The 21,463-nt window shown below is 45.1% G+C and overlaps 1 protein-coding gene across 1 annotated transcript in view; it reads right to left on the reverse strand.

Annotated features, from left to right (window-relative positions):
• THOC2 (THO complex subunit 2) overlaps nucleotides 1-21,463 on the reverse strand; it is a 158,267-nt gene that overhangs the window by 92,664 nt on the left and 44,140 nt on the right. The window contains exons 11-15 of the mRNA XM_077285105.1: nucleotides 10,042-10,214; nucleotides 6,744-6,936; nucleotides 5,751-5,792; nucleotides 5,250-5,380; nucleotides 2,797-2,898 (exon numbers count right to left, since the gene is read on the reverse strand). Of these exons, the coding sequence (XP_077141220.1) occupies nucleotides 2,797-2,898; nucleotides 5,250-5,380; nucleotides 5,751-5,792; nucleotides 6,744-6,936; nucleotides 10,042-10,214 (641 nt within the window). The remainder of the gene's footprint in view (nucleotides 1-2,796; nucleotides 2,899-5,249; nucleotides 5,381-5,750; nucleotides 5,793-6,743; nucleotides 6,937-10,041; nucleotides 10,215-21,463) is intronic.

Genomic DNA, 21,463 nt, shown 5'->3' on the forward strand with positions numbered 1-21,463 from the left:
AAAGGGCAAATTACTGCAGTTCCCTCTCTATATATCATAACTATGAGCCTCGGCGAGCGAAGATCGCATCATAACCCAGAAAATCTCCGATAACAGTTACAGGTAATAAAAACATTTTTTTGTCGATTGCCTATAAAATGTACAAGACTTGGAAAATGGGAAGTCTTCTGTAACTACGGGAAGATGGGTTGTAATGAGGATGGAACTTAATGAAGGAGCTAAGGATCTCATGAGCACGGGAAATAATTGCTTCCTAGCAATCTGTGATTGAAGTCATTACGTTTCTTTTAGGGCAGCCTATAAGAGCAGGTGCCGTCTCCAGTCTATAACTCTCCGGTAAGTGTGCCGTTTCTGCCTCGGTGAGGACAGGACTGCAGTGTGCCTTCATTTATCAGACAGTGCAAGGTTTCATAGCAGCGCTTACAAAGGAATATAACACAACCATTGCCTAGAAGTGTCCAGAGAGGGGGCGACGGCATCCAAGATCCAGGTTATTCTTTAGTGGTTTTCCATATGGCAGCCATTGGGAAGGCATTCTAGGCATTTTTATTGTAACACTTGATTTACAGAAATAAAAACTATTTTAGAGGAACATACAAATGATAAAACAGGTTTTATGTTCTCAGGATTAAAACTGGAAGAATAGATCAGCCAAAAGTCAGACTGATTGTGGAATATATACCCACTATTGCCTATGATGACTAAACAAGTAGGGAGGAGAGAGCAACGGTAAGACGAGACTAATGTAGATTTTAGCTATATGAAGGATGGGGGGGATTCGACATAATCTGGTGCATCCTCTGCATTCCTGCTTGCAGCACTGGGGCCGGCACAGAGCATATAACGCCTGATCAGTAAGGACTGAGGCATACCAGTCTACCAGTGAGACAATCAGCAGTACTCAGAGGCAAACAGCAGCTGCAAAAACCTTGGAGGTTAAGACATGAAAACGTATCACAGAATCTGTGCTTGACTAATGGGATGACACCAAGATGCTCGAGGGCTTATGAATAGGGAAACCACGCTATGTTTTCCTGCATCAAATGTCATCACGCCAGAGTATTTACTCATCCTCCCCGGGTCTAGCGATGCCGCTCTACGGCTGCTCAGGTCTTTGCTGATGGGTTGCAGTGGTGGTTACGTTTTCTGCACTCATAACCACTGCAGCCAATCACTGGGCTCGGCAGTAGTTTGTGTTATCTATATCAGTTGCAGCCGATCAACAAATACCTGAGCCATGGAGGGCGAGTAAAAGCTCAGTATGTCATTATATAAATCTGCAAGCCTAGGGACAGATTACGTTTGAGACAGGACAACCTTTTCAAATTGCCAATTTTATTCTTATACTGAAAACCAATGTAGAAAACGGCTCACACTATATGGAAAACAGTTCCCTGAGGCCATGCGGTCAGTGCTGGAGGGCTGAGGAGTCAGAGTCACTACATGTCTCTGCTTTTATCACACTCCTATCCACCAGCAGGGCTTCTGATGGCACATCTACAGTAGCTGAACTGAAACCCTGTGCATGTGCTATTCAGTGGTACCCTCTAAGCCAGGTGCACCTGTCCTGACTTCACCGATGCAGCCGACTCCAATGCCCCAGTCCTGGTTTCACCAATGCAGCCAGCTCCATTGCCCCAGTCCTGGCTTCCCCGATGCAGGCAGCTCCAATGCCCCAGTCCTGGCTTCACCGATGCAGGAGGCTCCAATGCCCCAGTCCTGGCTTCACCGATGCAGGAGGCTCCAATGCCCCAGTCCTGGCTTCACTGATGCAGGAGGCTCCAATGCCCCAGTCCTGGCTTCATCGATGCAGGAGGCTCCAATGCCCCAGTCCTGGCTTCACCGATGCAGGAGGCTCCAATGCCCCAGTCCTGGCTTCTCCGATGCAGGAGGCTCCAATGCCCCAGTCCTGGCTTCTCCGATGCAGGAGGCTCCAATGCCCCAGTCCTGGCTTCACCGATGCAGGAGGCTCCAATGCCCCAGTCCTGGCTTCACTGATGCAGGAGGCTCCAATGCCCCAGTCCTGGCTTCACCGATGCAGGAGGCTCCAATGCCCCAGTCCTGGCTTCACCGATGCAGCCAGCTCCAATGCCCCAGTCCTGGCTTCACCGGTGCAGCCGGCTCCAATTCCCCTGTCCTTGCTTCACCGATGCACCTTGCTCCAATTCCCCTGTCCTTGCTTCACAGATGCACCTTGCTCCAATTCCCCTGTCCTTGCTTCACCGATGCACCTTGCTCCACCGATGCACCTTGCTCCAATACACTTTTCCTGGCTTCATCGATGCAGCCGCCTCCAATGCCCCTGTCCTGGCTTCATCATTGCAGCTGCCTCCAATGCACCTTTACTGGCTTCATCAACAGAGCAGCCCCCAAAGCACCTTTACTGGCTTCATCAACAGAGCAGCCCCCAAAGCACCTTTACTGGCTTCACCGGTGCAGCCGCCTCCAATGCACCTTTCCTGGCTTCACTGGTGCACCATTCTTGGCCACATAATGCAGGACTTCTCTCCTTCTGAACAGTACAAACACCCGATTACAGCTCAGCATCTGGTGACATCATAAGCCTGGTGAATGAGTCGTAAAAACAGAGTCTTCCAGCATGGCCCAAATGGCTTCAAGTAACCAACCGGCAAATAGCGGTAGCGCTCTTATATGTTGATTTCGGCAGAATAGTTAAACTGATAATCTTTATGAGCCTCAGGGCAGCACAGGTAAGGTAAGTAAACAGAAAGGAGCAGAATGTTAAATGGTAAAATCTCTCATTGCGCCAAGTCAATATAGCACTGTAATACTTACTTCATTATGTATTTGGCTCTATCAATTGTTTGTGCTTTAACTTTTACAAGCAACGGATGATTAATGTAGGTTTCATTTTTCCACTGTCCATAAAGACGATATCTGGAAATAAAATACAAGGAGAAAACTGGTGATAATAGACTTATATGCCTCGTTTATGATAGAAAATAAGGAGTGGGAAATAAAAAAAAAAAAAAAAGTGTCTCCTGTTAACACCAACAGACCTCAAAAAAAAGGTACTAGATTATGCTGGACAGGCTAGGTTGGGGTGCCAGGATATGGCAAAGATGGTTGGGGAGTAAGGCACTAAAGAAGTGTGTGGGTGGGGGGGTGCATGCATGTGACAGACTGTAAGAAAGGGGGCATATGCACATGTGGCAAGCATTGTACATTGGCATGCAGAAATATTCATAACTACCCCCCACCTCTGACATTTTTTGTGTTTTTTCTACCTCACCACATAGAATTTCCCTTTTTTATTTTTGGTTTGTTTTCTGAGGGTTTGCATCAGTTCATGTTAAGAACATGCCTACAGCTGTGAACATTTGGTTTTCTTTTTACGGTGAAAAAAACAATTAGAGCAAAATACCTGAAAACTTCCATGTGCATGACTATTCATCCCCCAAAGTCAGTACTTTGTACAGCCTCCTTTTGAGGCAATTATAGCTGCAAGTTGCTGTGGATAAGTCTCTATGAGCTTTCCACATCTTGTCACTGGAATTTTTGACCATTCCTCAGAGCAAAACTGCTGCAGCTACTTCAAGTTAGATGGCTTCCTCTGGTTAACAGCAATCTTCAAGACTTACCACAGATTCGCAATTGGATTAAGGTCTGGGCTTTGACTAGGCCCCCTCCAAAACATTTACATATTTCCCCTTAAACCACTCAAATGTTGCTTTAGCAGTATGCTTTGGGTCATTGTCATGTTGGAAGGTGAATCTCCGTCCTAGTCTCAAATCACTGACAGAAACAGATTTTACTCAAGAATATCCCTGTAATTCGCACCATCCATCTTCCTCAACTATTTTCTTTGTCCTTGCTGCTGAGAAAAACATCCCCAGAACATGATGCTGCCACCACCATATTTCACTGTGAGGATGGTGTTCTTGGATTGATGAGCTGTGTTGGTTTGGCGCCAGACATAGTATTTACCTTGGAGGCCAAAAAGTTCAATTTTAGTCTCATCTGACCAAAGCACCTTCCTCCATACATTTGAGGAGTCTCTCTCAAGTCTTTTGGTAAATTCAAAACGAGCCTTAGAATTTGTCTAAGTAAAAGCTTTTTTTTCTGGCCACTCTTCCATAAAGGCCACCTCTATGGAGTGTATGGCTTATTGTGGTTGTAGGGACAGATACTCCAGTCTCTGCTTGGGAACTTTGCAGCTCTGAGGTTAATGCCCTCCTTACCTGGGTTGAGAGGTTTGGTAGGTAGCCCTCTCTTAGCAGGTTTGTTGTGGTGTCATGTTCTTTCCATTTGATGATAATGGATTTGTTGGTGCTCGGGGTAGGGATCATCAGAGGTTGGGATTTTTATTTATTTTTAATAAACCAACCCTGACTTGAGCTTATAGACAACTTTATCCCTGACTTGTTAGGAGATCTCATTGATCTTCATAGTGGTGTTTCCCTTTTGCATAATGGTGTTGCAGAACTCTGACCTTTCAGAAAAGGTAAAGTGTATATACTGATAGACGCATGACCCTTAGATTGCACACAGGGGGGACGTCCTGTCAATAAGCTTGTGACTTATGAAGGCAACTACTTGCACCAGAAGTTTTTAGGGGCCTCATAGCAAAAAGGCTGAATATATATGCACATGCCAATTTTTAGTTATTTGATCCCATAAATGTAATTTATGCCTATATTTTTCTGAAGTCACCAACTTAGACTATTTAGTGCTCATGCATCACACACAAATCATATTAAAACCTATGTAAGACACGTTATAATATAACAAAATAGGTAAAAAGCCAGGGGGGGGGGGGGGGACACACTTTCGCAAGCCACTGTATATAGGAATATACTGTCACTATCATTAAGCACTGTACCTGACACTTCATTTGCACGAGCTGGCAGCAATCGGACTCTGAAATATGTGTACAGGCAGGAAGAAAGTGTTCCACTCAGTGGGCCCTATACACTGGGGACCATTTATCTACAGTCTAAAAGGTTGGCGAGGTAAGATGCACAGATAAACATCATTCTTTATATAGGGGCTGCAACAGAGGAATCTAGGGTACTAATCTGTAGTGCTCCGTCTTGGCACATTGCAGAGCACCAACATCATTGCACCCCTGTCCATGTTATTAGGACTGGCATCTCCTAAACCAAGAGGTTGTGGTAGAGAGAGAACATCTCTAAAGAAAAGTCATTTATGCCAAAGCAGGATTTCTAATACTTCAAAACTGAGCAAGCCAATGTGTGCCTTCCAACACCCAGCACACCGTGTCTTACCTGTATTGGTATGGAAAGGTTTTGATCATGCCCCAGAGCTCCTCCGACATGCAGGCATTGCCGTCCATTAATGTTAATGATGGAAATAAAACTTGATCTGTGATGCTTAGAAAGCAGCTAAACAGGACTTCCTAATGTAAATGAAGAAAGATTGGAAAGATTAAAAGCAGCAATGACAGAATGTCAGTACAAGGAAATTGGTAGGAGTACATTCAGTCGGTCTGACCATCTTATCGAGTGACGGGAGGATCACTCCATCCATCGCCAGAGGCTGGTCACCTTCTGATAGCACTTTACCCAGCCCCCTCGTAGATCCTAGCACATTATGAGAATCTTCTTCCCAAAATGACAGCATTTGTCACGTGTGTGTCCCATGGAATAATATATAGCGTGGTAAACCTTGGTATGTTAGAACTAAAACATCTCATTCTTGCCGTTTTCGCAGATATTACCTGGTTGCAATAATCTATCAACTTTTTTTAATCTGAAAAACGCGCTTACCATTTTCTCCTTATCTTCATTTTTACTAGAATCAGACTGATACTGTTGAGAAATAAAACAAAATTTTTTTTAAAAATTAAGCTTATGCTTTCCTAAGTGAAATGCCTTAATTATTAATTGAACAGAGGTCAAACAGGTCCAATCTACAAATATCCAGTATTCTGGGGAATCGCTTTAGAAATGTCTGCACTACAAAAAGGTTTTACTTTCCAAAGCAAATTTACAATGGGAGCTAACCTGAGAAATAAATCAGAGTCAAAACCCTATTCATAGGGGATAATGTATCAAAACTTGTGCAAAGCAAAAAAGTGCAGTGCAACCAAATTATGCTTCCCAATTTTCACACATTTTATATATATTTATTTTGTTTGGGGAAAGAAAATGCTGACAAGGGTCACTGCATATAGAACTACTCTGCACGTGTGTACGTAAATAGGACCTTTCTCCGGTATGTTCATGTTACACTGGCCAAATTCAGAACTAATGGCTGCAGTACTGAGCAAAATGCAGTTTTTACTTTGTAGTTTCGCTTCTCAATTCAGGAGATATTAGCTTGTAAAGTTTAGGTCATAAATTATGTTCTAGTGCAACTGTGCATTACGACAGATTTGTCTCTGGGGCCGTGTACTTCCTCCCCTGCATGAGGTTGACCAATCACAAGCATCCAGTGTCATACAGGAGAGAAAAGACCACACCCTCCTCACTGATCTGTGCAGTTACTCTGTACATATACAGCAGAGCAGAGTCATGCATCATTACAAACACTTCCTAATCTCATCTCTAAGTGCTGTCAGTTCTCACTCCCCACACATTGACTATACGACTATACAATAGGTAATACTGACATATCATGCAGATTTTAAAATTTTACAAAATGATTACAAAAGGTTTCATCTATAATCATGAACACTTGGGAGATCCTCCAAACTAACATGAAGGAAAAGTGAAGCCATTAATCATAGAAACCATAAAAATTAAAGGCAAAACACAAACCTCTTTCATGAAGGCTTTGCCGAGTCGGACAATTTTTGCCAGCAAAATGGGATCATGTGATAAGTGTGGTCCAAGGAAACAGAGCATGCTGAAAACATCTCTTAGGTCGTCAAAACATTCCATTGGTTTGGGGGCCTTCTTGTTGCTCAAAGAGAAAACACGAGACCCCTTGGCACCTTTGGGCACTCCCAGTCTAGGAGACAATGTAAAAGATGCATGAAATATGAAATTATCTAAAAATATACATTTAAGATTTGCAACTGAAACTATTGCAAACTGACTGACACTTCATTGGTATGGAAATTGTGCAGAAAGACACGAGTACAAAAATTATACATAGAGTTGTGTCTTTCACCATGTGGCTGCCCCCTGCTCTGCATCTCAAAAAAAAAAAATGTAAAAAAAAAAAAAAACAGCTATCTGTATCCTCGGGTGTAGGTACCAGTGAATACAATTACAGAACAGGAAGCTGATAGCTCACTGCTCCATCGATCAGCCTGTGCAACAGAGTCTCTGCTCAGTGACCTGACATTACCAGACTGCGCCGGCTGTGCGGAGATTTAGTTCACACAGTGTACAGAGTGGAACAAGGCATCGGAGGGAATGGGTTGAGGAGAGCAGTTATATTTCTAATTATCACTCAGTATTAGTATAACGGGATTGCAATGGGCTATGATACTATGGGAGAGGCTGCGGGGACATCTTAATTGTGTGGGGGTCATTATGCTGTGCAAAGAGCCAAAATACTTTCCAACATGCTGTAAAGTCATCATACTTGCATGTGTTGGGGTGGCCACCAAACTGTGCGATGAGCTGTCTTATTTGGGGGGCGCGTGCATCATACGCTTTAATAGACTGTGAGGAGATAATTCTAGTGGGGGGGGGTTGTCATACTGTGTGAGGGACAGAGGGGACATGATACTAATGTGGGGGGCCTATCCCACTGTGTTGGGGGACTGCGGGGTTCATCATAATGTCCCACCTCTTCCTGGATGACTGGCAACCTGTATGCTGTGTGACTTCAAGCATAGGAGCCTTCAGTGAAGCAGGAAGCGGAGTGACAGAGGCATCAGATCTTAAAATTAACCCCTTAATGACCGCCAATAGGGGTTTTAACAACGACCTTATTCCTCAGCACCACTTTTTAACGGCGCTAAGAAATAAGTCGTATAGTGCCCCCCAGTGTCTGAAAATCTCCGGGGTCTCAGCTACCCCAGGAGAACTTAATTTGTGTTGGTTTTTACCATCCCCAGTCTTGTGATCGCGGATAGGGTTGGGGTTAGGGTGGTGTTGGGGTAATGGTTGTGGTTAGGATTGGAGTTAGGATCGTGTTAGGGTTGGAGTTAGAATTGGGGGGGTTTCCACTGTTTAGGCACATCAGGGGGTCTCCAAACTTGACATGTCGCCCTCCACAGATTCCAGCCAATTTTACATTCAAAAAGTCAAACAGTGCTCCCTCCCTTCTGAGCGCTGGCTTGCGCTCAAACAGTGGCATTTCCCCACATACTGAGTATAAGTGTACTTAGGAGAAATTCCACAACAAATTTTGTGGTCCATTTTATCCTGATACCCTTGTGAAGATAAAAAAGTTTGGGTCTAAATAATTTTTTTGTGAAAAAACTTAAATGTTAATTTTTTCCTTCCACATTGCTTTAGTTCTCGTGAAGCACCTGAAGGGTTAATAAACATCTTGAATGTGGTTTTGCGCAGCATAAGGGGTGACGTTTTTGAATGGTGTCACTTTTGGGTATTTTCTGTCATACTGACCCCCCCCCCCCCCCAAAGTCACTTCAAATGTGTGGTGGTCCTTAAAAAAAAAAAAAAAAGTTTTTGTCAATTTTGTTGGAAAAAAAGAGAGAAATCGCTGGTGAACTTTTAACCCTTATAACGTCCTAACAACAACAAAAAAAAAATTATGCCTCCAGAATTCTGCTGATGTAAGGTAGACATGTGGGAAATGTTATTTATTAACTTGTTTGTGTGACACCTCTCTCTGATTTAAGGGTACAAAAACTTCACTTTAGGTGAAAAGAAGAGAGACATCAGCAGTGAGCGAAGCATTAGATTCCTTTTTTGAACCTCCAACATTCGTAGCTATTGGTCATACATAAATTAGATGTTGAGAACTAGGGGGGGGGGGAAAATCGCCTGTATTCTGAAATATTCCCGCAAATTCTAAAGAAGGACATCTGTCCATGTGGTGCTGAATCTCAAGACAATGTGGGTCTTGCAGCAGAACAGTGGATGGTGAAGAACAAAAAGTTACAGTTCAGGAATGGAGAAGTCAGAGTCTGGATCTTAATCCTACAGAAATGTTAGGGAAGGACTTGAAGCAAGAAGTTTATGGGAGAAGGCCACCAACATATCAGAGGTGAAGCTGTTTTGTGAGGATCAATGGGATGAAATTCCACAAAGCCGATGTGCAGGACCGACCAACAATTACTAGAAAATGTCAACATGCAGTAATTACAACACAATGGGGGGGGGGCACCCTAGATGCTGAAAGGAGCGTTTCACATTAGAGGTAGAGCAAATTGATTCTAGGGACACGGGTCCATCGGCCAACATCAGTAATCTGCAACCACTGGAAGGAAGCCTTGAGACACCTCTTACTTGACTAGAAGAGCGCACGGTCTGAATGCAGCAGTGTGTGCACCCACGTGCATTCTCCTCCCCGTCTTTCCTCTGGAGCAGGTCACTTGCACTGAGCAGGGTCACTCATGTCACCACATGTATGCAAACAGATTAATGTAGGGAAATCTTCACTAGCGACCATGTCTGGCCTTCATTCAGCCTGCAGTCTGTTCTGCTCTCCTTCATTATCTCTCACACCTCTCTTATGGGACAAACAAAAATAGAAATTCACTGCCCAAAAACCACAAACACATTAAAGTTGCCCGTCCCCACAGATTACGGCAGGGTTTGTCGACCATCTAATGCATCTTGGGTCCAGCAACATCTCCCCCAATAGGAAATGTCGGTAGTGGGGGGGGGGGACAGAAGAATTTGGATGCATTTTTTTTACTTGACGAAAAGAATATCGTCATTATTAAATGGTCTAAACAACATTGGATTGCTTAGTTATGTAGCTAAAAATTGATGGGTTCTCTCAGTGATGGATCCAAAAAAGCGGACAGATTAAATAGGTGGAAGTAACATTTGGTTATTATACCCAAAACACTCAATATTCCACCACATAAGCAATGTCAACGCCACGGAAAAGACAATGAGGCCCTTACATGACAGTGGAATAGCCGCCATGACATAGTCTCCACAATTAGAGGACAAGTGACCATACCTCCGATACAGGGGCTCCACCGTGACGTGGACGAGGTGGCACAGGGCTAATGCGATGGGCTTGTGCGATGTGGCATAAAAAGGAGGCATCTCGTCCATGATGTTCTGAGCATGCTGCCAGTCTCCAATCTTCAGCAGAGCTTCCAATAATCCAAGCTTCTGGTTGTCAGGAGTCTGAAAACATAAATGAGGCCATAATGAGAAAAGCAGCCACGAGAACGCAGAGCAGGCAAGGCTGCAGTCACAAATCACTTATAGGACTTTTAACCATCAGGCCATGTTCCCATGTGGTGGAAATGCTGCGGGTTTCATGCATAACATCTGTTGTGGTTAACATTTCAAGCAAAATGAATGCAATGTAATCAGTAGGGTTGAGCGAAACGGATCGGACAAATTCAAAAATCGCCGACTTTCGGCAAAGTCGGGTTTCATGAAACCCGACCCGATCCCAGTGTGGGATCGGCCATGCTGTCGGCGATCTTCGAGCCAAAGTCGCGTTTCGTATGACGCTTTCAGCGCCATTTCTCAGCCAATGAAGGAGGACGCAGAGTGTGGGCAGCGTGATGACATAGGTCTCGGTCCCCACCATCTTAGAGAAGGGCATGACAGTGATTGGCTTGCTTTCTGCGGCGTCACAGGGGCTATAAAGGGGCGTGCACGCCGACCGCCATCTTACTTCTGCCGATCTGAGCATAGGGAGAGGTTGCTGCAGCTTCGTCAGAAGCAGGGATATTGTTAGGGAGGAAAAGATTAACCCCCAAACCGCTTGTGCTGTAGCGATTTCCACTGTCCAACACCACCTTTTCTTTGCAGGGACAGTGGAGGTTAGATTTTTGTGTATCAGCTCTGTAGCTTATAAGGCTCCCTGATAGCTGCATTGCTGTTTGTACGCCGCTGTGCAAACCAACTGCTTTTTTAAAAGCAAAAATCCTGTTGCTCCTTTCTGCACAGTTCTATTGTTTATTTGTCCACACTTTTGTGTGCAGCAGTCCTTTTTATTGCTGCCATACTTGTCCTGAGATCATTGTAGAGAGATTGTTATTGTAGTACGGTCCCCTTTTTTTTTTTTTTTTTTTTTTTTATATATACATCTTCCAGCCACGTTCTGCCACTTACATTGTGTAGTGTAATACAGTGGGCCTGGTTTTTGCAGCAGTCTCCCACACAAAAAGGGAGATTTAAATTGCCCCTAAGTGGATCTTCGTCAGTTCTGTTTGTCGTATATCTGCCAGCCACTTTCTGCCACTTACATTGTGTGGTGTAATACAGCGGGCCTGATTTTTGCAGCAGTCTCCCACATAATAAAGGGAGACTTAAATTGCCCCTAAGTGGATCTGCGTCAGTTCTGTTTGTCGTATATCTGCCAGCCACTTTCTGCCACTTACATTGTGTGGTGTAATACAGCGGGCCTGATTTTTGCAGCAGTCTCCCACATAATAAAGGGAGACTTAAATTGCCCCTAAGTGGATCTGCGTCAGTTCTGTTTGTCGTATATCTGCCAGCCACTTTCTGCCACTTACATTGTGTGGTGTAATACAGCGGGCCTGATTTTTGCAGCAGTCTCCTACATAATAAAGGGAGACTTAAATTGCCACTAAGTGGATCTGCGTCAGTTCTGTTTGTCGTATATCTGCCAGCCACTTTCTGCCACTTACATTGTGTAGTGTAATACAGTGGGCCTGGTTTTTGCAGCAGTCTCCCACACAAAAAAGGGAGATTTAAATTGCCAACAAGTTTATATACACCTTCTACCTTGTTTTACAGTACCATATAACGGTTGTTTGGTTACATTTTCCCAAAAATGAGGAAGTCTGGTGGAAGAGGCCGTGGGCGGTCATTGCCAGCTGGTAATGATGATGGTGGTGGTGGTGGTGGTGGTGGAGCATCTGGTGGTAGTGGGAAAAGCAAAATAGCAACTAAGGCTCGAGTTGTTCAGATAGTGTCATCGTCTGGCTACACAAGGCCTCGAAGGCTCCCTTATCTGGGAGTAGGAAAACCGCTTTTAAAGCCGGAGCAGCAGGAACAAGTTTTGGCTTTCATTGCTGACTCAGCCTCTAGCTCTTTTGCCTCCTCTTCAGAAATATTAAAATATAAAAGCAGCGAATCGTCAGTGGATGCTCCCGGTCAGGAACAAGTCGCTTCCTTGTGTCCTTCACCCAAAGCAAAAGTGAAGGATGCGGCAGGTGACACTACAGTTTACTCCATGGAGCTCTTTACCCATACCGTGCCAGGGTTAGAAAGGGAAATAGTTAACAGCCCATTACAAGATGAATCGGACATGGAGTGCACAGATGCACAGCCACAGCTAGATTATTATGCTGTTCCATTGACTCAGATCACTACATTGCCCTCGCAGTGTACGGAGCCAGAATCTGACCCTGATGTGACTATGGTGCCCCGTCCCGAACGCTATAGCACCTTACACGGTGACACAGAGGAAGGTGCACAGGACATTGAAGAGGAGGTGATAGATGACCCAGTTGTTGACCCAGATCGGCAGCCATTGGGGGAACAGGGTTCCGCTGGCAGTAGCTCTGAAGCGGAGGAGGATGATCCGCAGCAGGCATCAACATCGCAACAGCTTTCATCTGGCAGGCCCGTATCAGGCCAAAAACGTGTGTCTAAACCAAAAACAGTTTTAGGACAGCGTGGCAATCCGGTGAAAGTAGCACAGCGTGCAATGCCTGAAAAGGTATTCGATAGTAGGAAGAGTGCAGTGTGGCAATTTTTTAACCAAGATCCGAATGATCAGTGCAAAGTTATCTGTAAGAAATGCTCAAAGACCTTTAGCAGAGGGAAGAATCCCCTAAATTTGAATACAACGTGTATGCGTAGACATTTAACCAGCATGCACTTGCAAGCCTGGACTAACTACCAAACGTCCCGTACCGTTGGTGCACCCACTCAGAATGAAGGTAGTCAGCAACGCTACATTGCTTCCCTCACTGTAAGCCCACCGTTTAGGACACCACCTGCAGCAAATGTGGAGGTATCGTCGCAAGGCCAAGGCAGTCAGGGAATCACCAGGTTCTTGGTAGGAAACACTGTATGTAGGCCAACATCAAGAATACCATCACCAACTCTCTCTCAATCTGCCATGTCCACCACCAACCCCGCTAGTTCCACCATATGCAGCTCTCCAGTCCAGCTCACCCTACAAGAGACTCTCGTTAGAAAAAGGAAGTACTAATCCTCTCATCCGCGTACACAGGGTTTGAACGCCCACATTGCTAGACTAATCTCGTTAGAGATGATGCCCTACCGGTTGGTTGAAATCGAAGCTTTAAAAGCCCTGATGGCCTACGCAGTACCACGCTATGACCTACCCAGTCGACACTTCTTTGCAAGAAAAGCCATCCCAGCATGTCAAAGACCGCATTGTCCATGCACTCAGGCAATCAGTCAGTAGAAAGGTGCACCTCACAACAGATGCATGGACCAGTAGGCATGGCCAGGGACGTTACTTGTCCATCACGGCGCACTGGGTTAATGTGGTGGATGCAGGGTCCACAGGTGACAGCCATAGTGGGCAAGTTCTGCCTAGCCCACGGTCTAGGAAACAGTTGGCAGTAGGCGTTCGACACCCCTCCTCCTCCTCCAGAAGCGAAAGCTCGTCCACAGAGAGCAGTCGCCTAACCACTCCATCTGCAGCTGCCAGTGCTGCACACGAGGTGTCCCATTATGGAACAGCTAGTGGTAAGCGTCAGCAGGCTGTGTTGGAAATGAAGAGTTTGGGCGACAACAGACACACCGCGGAAGTACTGGCAGAGTACTTGCAGCAAGAAACTCAGTCATGGCTGGGCAGTGTACATCTTGAGGCAGGCAAGGTAGTCAGTGATAACGGAAGGAATTTTATGGCTGCCATAGCCATTTCAGAACTGAAACACATACCTTGCCTGGCTCACACCTTGAACCTGGTGGTGCAGTGCTTCCTGAAAAGTTATCCGGGGTTACCAGCCCTGCTCCTGAAGGTGCAAAGACTTTGCTCGCACATCCGCCGGTCGCCCGTACACTCCAGCCGCATATGCAGAACCATCAGCGATCGCTGAAGCTTCCACAGCACCGCCTAATAATCGACGTTGCAACAAGGTGTAACTCCACATTGCACATGCTTCAGAGGCTGTGCGAACAGAGGCGTGCTGTAATGTATTTGTGGGAGGATACACATACACGGGCAGGCAGTTGGATGGCGGACATGGAGTTGTCAGGTGTGCAGTGGTCGAAGCTACAAGACCTCTGTCAAGTCCTTCAGTGTTTTGAGGAATGCACACGGCTGGTAAGTGCAGACGACGCCATCATAAGCATGAGCATCCCACTAATGCGTCTGCTGATGCAAAGTTTGACGCACATTAAGGAACAGGTATCTGCAGCCGAGGATGAGGGAAGCCTTGATGACAGTCAGCCATTGTCTGCTCAGGGAACTCTCCTGGACGAGGTGGTGGACGAAGAGGAGGAGGAGGAGGATGATGGGGATGAATATTTATGGGAGGAGGATGCTTCTCAGGGGGCAATAGAAACTGGTGGCGTTGCAAGGTCAGGTACAGGGTTTTTGCGGGAGACAAGTGATGTTGATTTGCAAGAAAGTGCTCCTCAACCGAGCACAAGCAGTGAATTGACACCTGGAACATTGGCCCACATGGCTGATTATGCCTTGCGTATCCTAAAAAGGGACCCCCACATTATAAAAATGATGACAGATGATGATTACTGGTTGGCTTGCCTCCTGGATCCACGCTACAAAGGGAAATTACAAAATATCATGCCACATGAGAACCTTGAGCAAATATTGGCTACCAAACAAGCAACTCTTGTAGACCGTTTGGTTCAGGCATTCCCAGCACACAGCGGCGGTGATGGTTCTCACACGAGCTGCAGGGGGCAACATGGCAGAGGTGTTAGAGGTGCACAGATCAGAAGTGGCGTTGGACAGAGGGGTTTTATGACCAGGTTGTGGAGTGATTTCGCAATGACCGCAGACACAAGAGGTACTGCTGCATCAATTCAAAGTGACAGGAGACAACATTTGTCCAGTATGGTTACGAATTATTTTTCCTCCCTTATGGATTTTCTCCCTCACACGTCATTCCCCTTTGATTACTGGGCATCTAAAATAGACACCTGGCCTGAATTGGCAGAATATGTATTACAGGAGCTCGCTTGCCCAGCTGCTAGTGTGCCATCAGAAAGAGTCTTTAGTGCTGCTGGTTCAATACTGACCGAAAAAAGGACTCGTCTGGCTACCCAAAATGTTGATGATCTAACCTTCATTAAAATGAACCAATCATGGATTTCTAATTATTTTGCCCCACCTTCCCCTGCTGACACATAGCTTGCCTGAAAAATGTCTTGGCTTTTGGACTCCTCTTACTGACTGCTCCAATTCCTCCATTTGCAGCTGCTGAATGTCCACCATAGGCCATTTTTTACCTCCATAAATGGGCTGACTCCCCCCACAGGGCCGTGGTCACCACCTAGCGCAAGCACCTGTGCGAGTGCCATTTGCCTGGACCGGTGGGTGTGCCCACTCTTGGGTGACGGCACTGGCACAGGGTCCCTCATAGTACAATGAAGTGTCACTGACGGTGGTGGTGCACAACCAACGTCAGACACACCGTCGTAATATGAGGGGCCCTGGGCCAGTACCGCCGCCCACAAGAGAGTGTGTCTCCCCCCCCCCCCCAGCCCGAACAGCGCTTTACCACTTGCAAAACTTACCTCTCCCGGCTCCACCACTGTGTAGTCTGTGCTGTTAAATCCTTCAATGGCACTGCCAATAAAAATGTGTTGAAATGATAGATGATAGTCAAAATATACAGGGGCCCAGGCCTCCATTTAATACTTTGCGCCAACTACCACTGTCTGCTACTCAGCAGAGGAGCCCACCCCTGTACGTAGCTATGCCACCTGTTTACTTATGAACATTTTTTTTGGCAGACATTTACCTCACTTTATTATTTTGGCTTACTAACTGTGTCATCCACTCCTTACAGTTGTCCTCCACTGAGCAAACCTATGCCGCCAGTTTACTCCTGTTACCAGTTTTGAACTGCATTTAGCCAACTATTTTAATTTTAGGCCTACTAAGTGTGTCTGCACCACTCCTTACAATCGTCCTCCGCTGAACAAACCAATGCCGCCTGTGTACCCCTGTAACCTATTTTAAACTGCATTGAGCCTACTTTTTTATTTTAGGCCTACTACCTGTGTCTGTCTGCGCCACTCAATACAGCTGTCCTCCACTGAACAAAGCTGAGATCCAATTTTCAGCCTATATCACATATTAAACTGCATTTGGCCTACTTGTTTGGTTGGGCCTACTAATGGTGTCTGTCGCTGCTTGCTTTTCTCCTCCACTGAACAAAGCTGAGCTTCAATTTTCAGCCTACATCACATATTAAACTGCATTTGGCCCACTTGTTTAGTTGGGCCTACTAACGGTGTCTGTCGCTGCTTGCTTTTCTCCTCCACTGAACAAAGCTGAGCTTCAATTTTCAGGCTTTCAGCCTATACGAAATATGAAACTGCATTTGTCCTACTTGTTTGGTTGGGCCTACCAACGGTGTCTGCCACTCATTACAGTTTTCCTCCACTGAACAAAGCAATGCCGCCTGTTTAGTCCTGTTACCAATTTTGAACTGCATTTAGCCTACTTTATTCTTTAGGCCTATATCTGTGTTTCCTCCTCATCCTGCCCATTGCCCAGCCACTGATAGATGAGTCTGCTGGTACATTGACCCAGACCACTACATTCCCCTTCCACTCTACACAGCCAGTATCTGACCCTGCTGAAAGTCTGGTTCCCCTTCCCGCATACTATACCACCTTACACGGGGACAAAGAGGAAGGTGAAGATGAAAGTGCAGGTTCCTTCATCAGGTACTTTGAGGGGCTCTGTGCCAATGAGTGTGCCCCTTGCTTGCTCAGGATCACAGCACTTGCAAAGTTGAAATACTTACCTCTCCCTGCTCCACCGCCGTGACGTAGTCCGCGTTTCCTGGGCCCACGAAAAACTTGAGCCAGCCCTACCCCCCCCAACTTTAGCCAAATGACCCCCAATATTCAATGCCTAACTATTATTATAAGGTAAATTAAGATTGACAAGCTTAAAGGGAACCTGTCACCACGTTTTTGGAAGATGGGATAAAAATAGCGTTAAATAGGGGCAGAGGTGGGCGTTACATTAGTGTGTTTGTTATGCGTTTATTACCCACCTAAGTTGCCGAAATACCTTTGCAAAGTCTCCGTTTTCGCCTGTCAATCAGGCTGGTCTGGTCAAAAGGGCGTGTTGTCTTCCCCCAGATTTTGCGTAGTTTTCCGTTGGTGGCGTAGTGGTGTGCGCATGCCCAAGGTCCCGAATCCTCTGCCAGGGGATTTAAAAGAGCGCGATGTTCGTTATTTCATTGGTGATCGGTGGGCGCGGCCATCTTCCTTTGGCCGCGCGTGCGCAGAAGCGGCGCTCTGCTGGCCGCGGCGCTCTGCTGGCCGCGGCTTCAGGAAAATGGCCGCCGCGATATCCATCTGCGCACGCGCGGCATCCCGCGGCCATTTTCCTGAAGCCGCGGCCAGCAGAGCGCCGCGGCCAGCAGAGCGCCGCTTCTGCGCACGCGCGGCCAAAGGAAGATGGCCGCGCCCACCGATCACCAATGAAATAACGAACAGCGCGCTCTTTTAAATCCCCTGGCAGAGGATTCGGGACCTTGGGCATGCGCACACCACTACGCCACCAACGGAAAACTACGCAAAATCTGGGGGAAGACAACACGCCCTTTTGACCAGACCAGCCTGATTGACAGGCGAAAACGGAGACTTTGCAAAGGTATTTCGGCAACTTAGGTGGGTAATAAACGCATAACAAACACACTAATGTAACGCCCACCTCTGCCCCTATTTAACGCTATTTTTATCCCATCTTCCAAAAACGTGGTGACAGGTTCCCTTTAAGTAACAAGAATTGATGTTTTCTGCATTAAAATGGGCACTGTAGGTGTTTTCCTGTCCTCCACTCACTGCCGACTTTGCTTCCCCATTGACTTGCATTGGGTTTCGTGTTTCAGTCAGATCCCCGACTTTTCGCAATAATCGGCCCATTTAACCCGACCCGACTTTTAACAAAGTCAGGTTCCGTGAAACCCGATTCGATCCTAAAAAAGTAATAGTCGCTCAACTCTAGTCATCAGAGCTCACTGTGTGATTAAGGACCCTGAAGAGCACTGCATTTTTTGGGGGGCACGGGTTCCCCTCCTCCTTTATGTTGCAATGGGGAGGCCTAGGCTATGTTCACACATTGCGGGGTTTTTTTGCTGCACTTTTTTAACCCCTTAGTGATGGAGCCAAATTTTTGAAATCTGACCAGTGTCCCTTTATGTAGTAATAACTCTGGAAAGCTTCAACAAATCCCAGTGATTTTGAGAATGTTTTTTCGTGACACATTCTTTATGAAAATGGTAAATTTAGGTCAATATGTTTTGTGTTTATTTATAAAAAATATTACAAATTTGAGAACATTTTAAAAAATTTGTAATTTTCAAACTTTGAATGATTATCCCTTTAATTCATACCACAGCAAAACATTAATAAATAACATTTCTATCATGTCTGCTTTACATCGACACCATTTGTAAAATGTTCTTTTATTTAGCTTGCAATTTGTTACCATCTTTTCAGTTAGCCATTAAAAGGTATCAACCACTGAGGACTCTCAATTCTAAATATTTTTCTTTTATTTTGTTACATTTTTAAAATGCTATCAGTAATTATTCATTTTTTCAAGGAAATTTCTTTTTTTTTTTTAGGTACCTATCCATGTTTGAAGTGACTTTAAGGGTCCCATATATTGGTAAACCCCCACAAGTTATACCATTTTAAAAACAGCACCCCCTGACATATTGAAAACTTCTAACAAAAAGTTTATTAACCATTCAGGTGATTTTCAGGAATTAATGCAAAGTGGCATGACACAAAATGAAAAAGTGTATTTTTACCACCTAAATGTTGCTGACTTCTGAACAGGTTACAACAGCCATCAGACACTAAGGCCTCTATTTGGCCGTGAATTGCCAAGACAAACATCAGGACCACAAAATCATGATCTGAGAGCACCAATTTGGATAAAGAGGAAGCCCCCACACTCTGATAACCATTTATAATGATGTAGTCTCTATTGACAGCAGCATCTAAGGGGTTAAACAGATTTGGACGGTGCAAACACTGATCATGGCTGATACAGCAAGTTGTCAGCTATAATGCACAGCCGACAGCTGTTGGATTGTCACTTGTATGGGGATGATATTCTCTTATATCTCAGGTCAGTTAAAAGGCGTACTGGCGGTCATTAAGGGGTTAATGCATATTAACCCCTTAATCCCATATGACGTACTATACCGTCGAGGTGGGGTGGGCCTTAATTCCCGGTGACGGTATAGTACGTCATACGCGATCGGCCGCGCTCACGGGGGGAGCGCGGCCGAGTGTCGGCTGCATATCGCAGCTGACATCCGGCACTATGTGCCAGGAGCGGTCACGGACCGCCCCCGGCACATTAACCCCCGGCACACCGCGATCAAACATGATCGCGGTGTACCGGCGGTACAGGGAAGCATCGCGCAGGGAGGGGGCTCCCTGCGGGCTTCCCTGAGACGATCGGTACAAGGTGATGTACTCACCTCGTACCGAACGTCTTCTCCCTGCAGGCCCCGGATCCAAAATGGCCGAGGGGCTGTATCCGGGTCCTGCAGGGAGCACTTCCGGGTCGGAGCAGGCTGCAGATGAAAGCTGCAGCCTGCTCCGATGAAAGTATGATCGCGGATCTGATAGAGTGCTGTGCACACTATCAGATCTGCGATCTGTGATGTCCCCCCCTGGGACAAAGTAAAAAAAAAAATTTCCACATGTGTAAAAAAAAAAAAAAAATAATAATTCCTAAATAAATAAATAATAATAAAAAAAAAATATTATTCCCATAAATACATTTCTTTATCTAAAAAAAACAAACAAAAACAATAAAAGTACACATATTTAGTATCGCCGCGTCCGTAACGACCCAACCTATAAAACTGGCCCACTAGTTAACCCCTTCAGTAAACACCGTAAGAAAAAAAAAAAAAAAGAGGCAAAAAACAACGCTTTATTACCATACCGCCGAACAAAAAGTGGAATAACACGCGATCAAAAAGACGGATATAAATAACCATGTTACCGCTGAAAACGTCATCTTGTCCCGCAAAAAACGAGCCGCCATACAGCATCATCAGCAAAAAAATAAAAAAGTTATAGTCCTCAGAATAAAGCGATGCCAAAATAATTATTTTTTCTATGAAATAGTTTTTATCGTATAAAAGCGTCAAAACATAAAAAAATGATATAAATGAGGTATCGCTGTAATCGTACTGACCCGACGAATAAAACTGCTTTATCAATTTTACCAAGCGCAGAACGGTATAAACGCCTCTCCCAAAAGAAATTCATGAATAGCTGGTTTTTGGTTATTCTGCCTCACAAAAATCGGAATAAAAAGTGATAAAAAATGGTCACGTGTCCGAAAATGTTACCAATAAAAACGTCAACTCGTCCCGCAAAAAACAAGACCTCACATGACTGTGGACCAAAATGTGGAAAAATTATAGGTCTCAAAATGTGGAGACGCAAAAACTTTTTTGCTATAAAAAGCGTCTTTTAGTCTGGTTTCACACTTGCGTTTTTATCTGCATGCGTTTTTTAAAAAAACCGCATGTGTGAAAAAATGCATGTAAACGCGGTAAAACGCATGCGTTTTTATAGAAAAACACAAGAAAACAAGAAAAAAACAAAAAACCCTAACCCTACCCCTAACCCTACCCCTAACCTGAAATACGTGGCACTGAAATACGTGGCACTGAAATATACGTTTATATACGTATATACGTATATAAGTGCCACGATATTTCAGTGGCCACGTATATAAGTGCCACGTATTTAAGTGCCACGTATTTAAGTGCCACGTATTTAAGTGCCACGTATTTAAGTGCCACGTATTTACGTGCCACGTATTTACGTGCCACGTATTTACGTGCCACGTATTTACGTGCCACGTATTTACGTGCCACGTATTTTTCAGTGCCTGAAATACGTGGCACTGAAATATCGTGGCACTGAAATATCGTGGCACTGAAATATCGTGGCACTGAAGTATTTACGTGCCACGTATTTTTCAGTGCCTGAAATACGTGGCACTGAAATACGTGGCACTGAAATACGTGGCACTGAAATACGTGGCACTGAAATATCGTGGCACTTAAATACGTGGCACTTAAATACGTGGCACTTAAATACGTGGCACTTAAATACGTGGCACTTAAATACGTGGCACTTAAATACGTGGCACTTAAATACGTGGCACTTAAATACGTGGCACTTAAATACGTGGCACTTAAATACGTGGCACTTAA

The sequence above is a fragment of the Ranitomeya variabilis genome, chromosome 2, assembly GCF_051348905.1.
Source record: "Ranitomeya variabilis isolate aRanVar5 chromosome 2, aRanVar5.hap1, whole genome shotgun sequence".
Lineage (NCBI taxonomy): Eukaryota > Metazoa > Chordata > Amphibia > Anura > Dendrobatidae > Ranitomeya > Ranitomeya variabilis.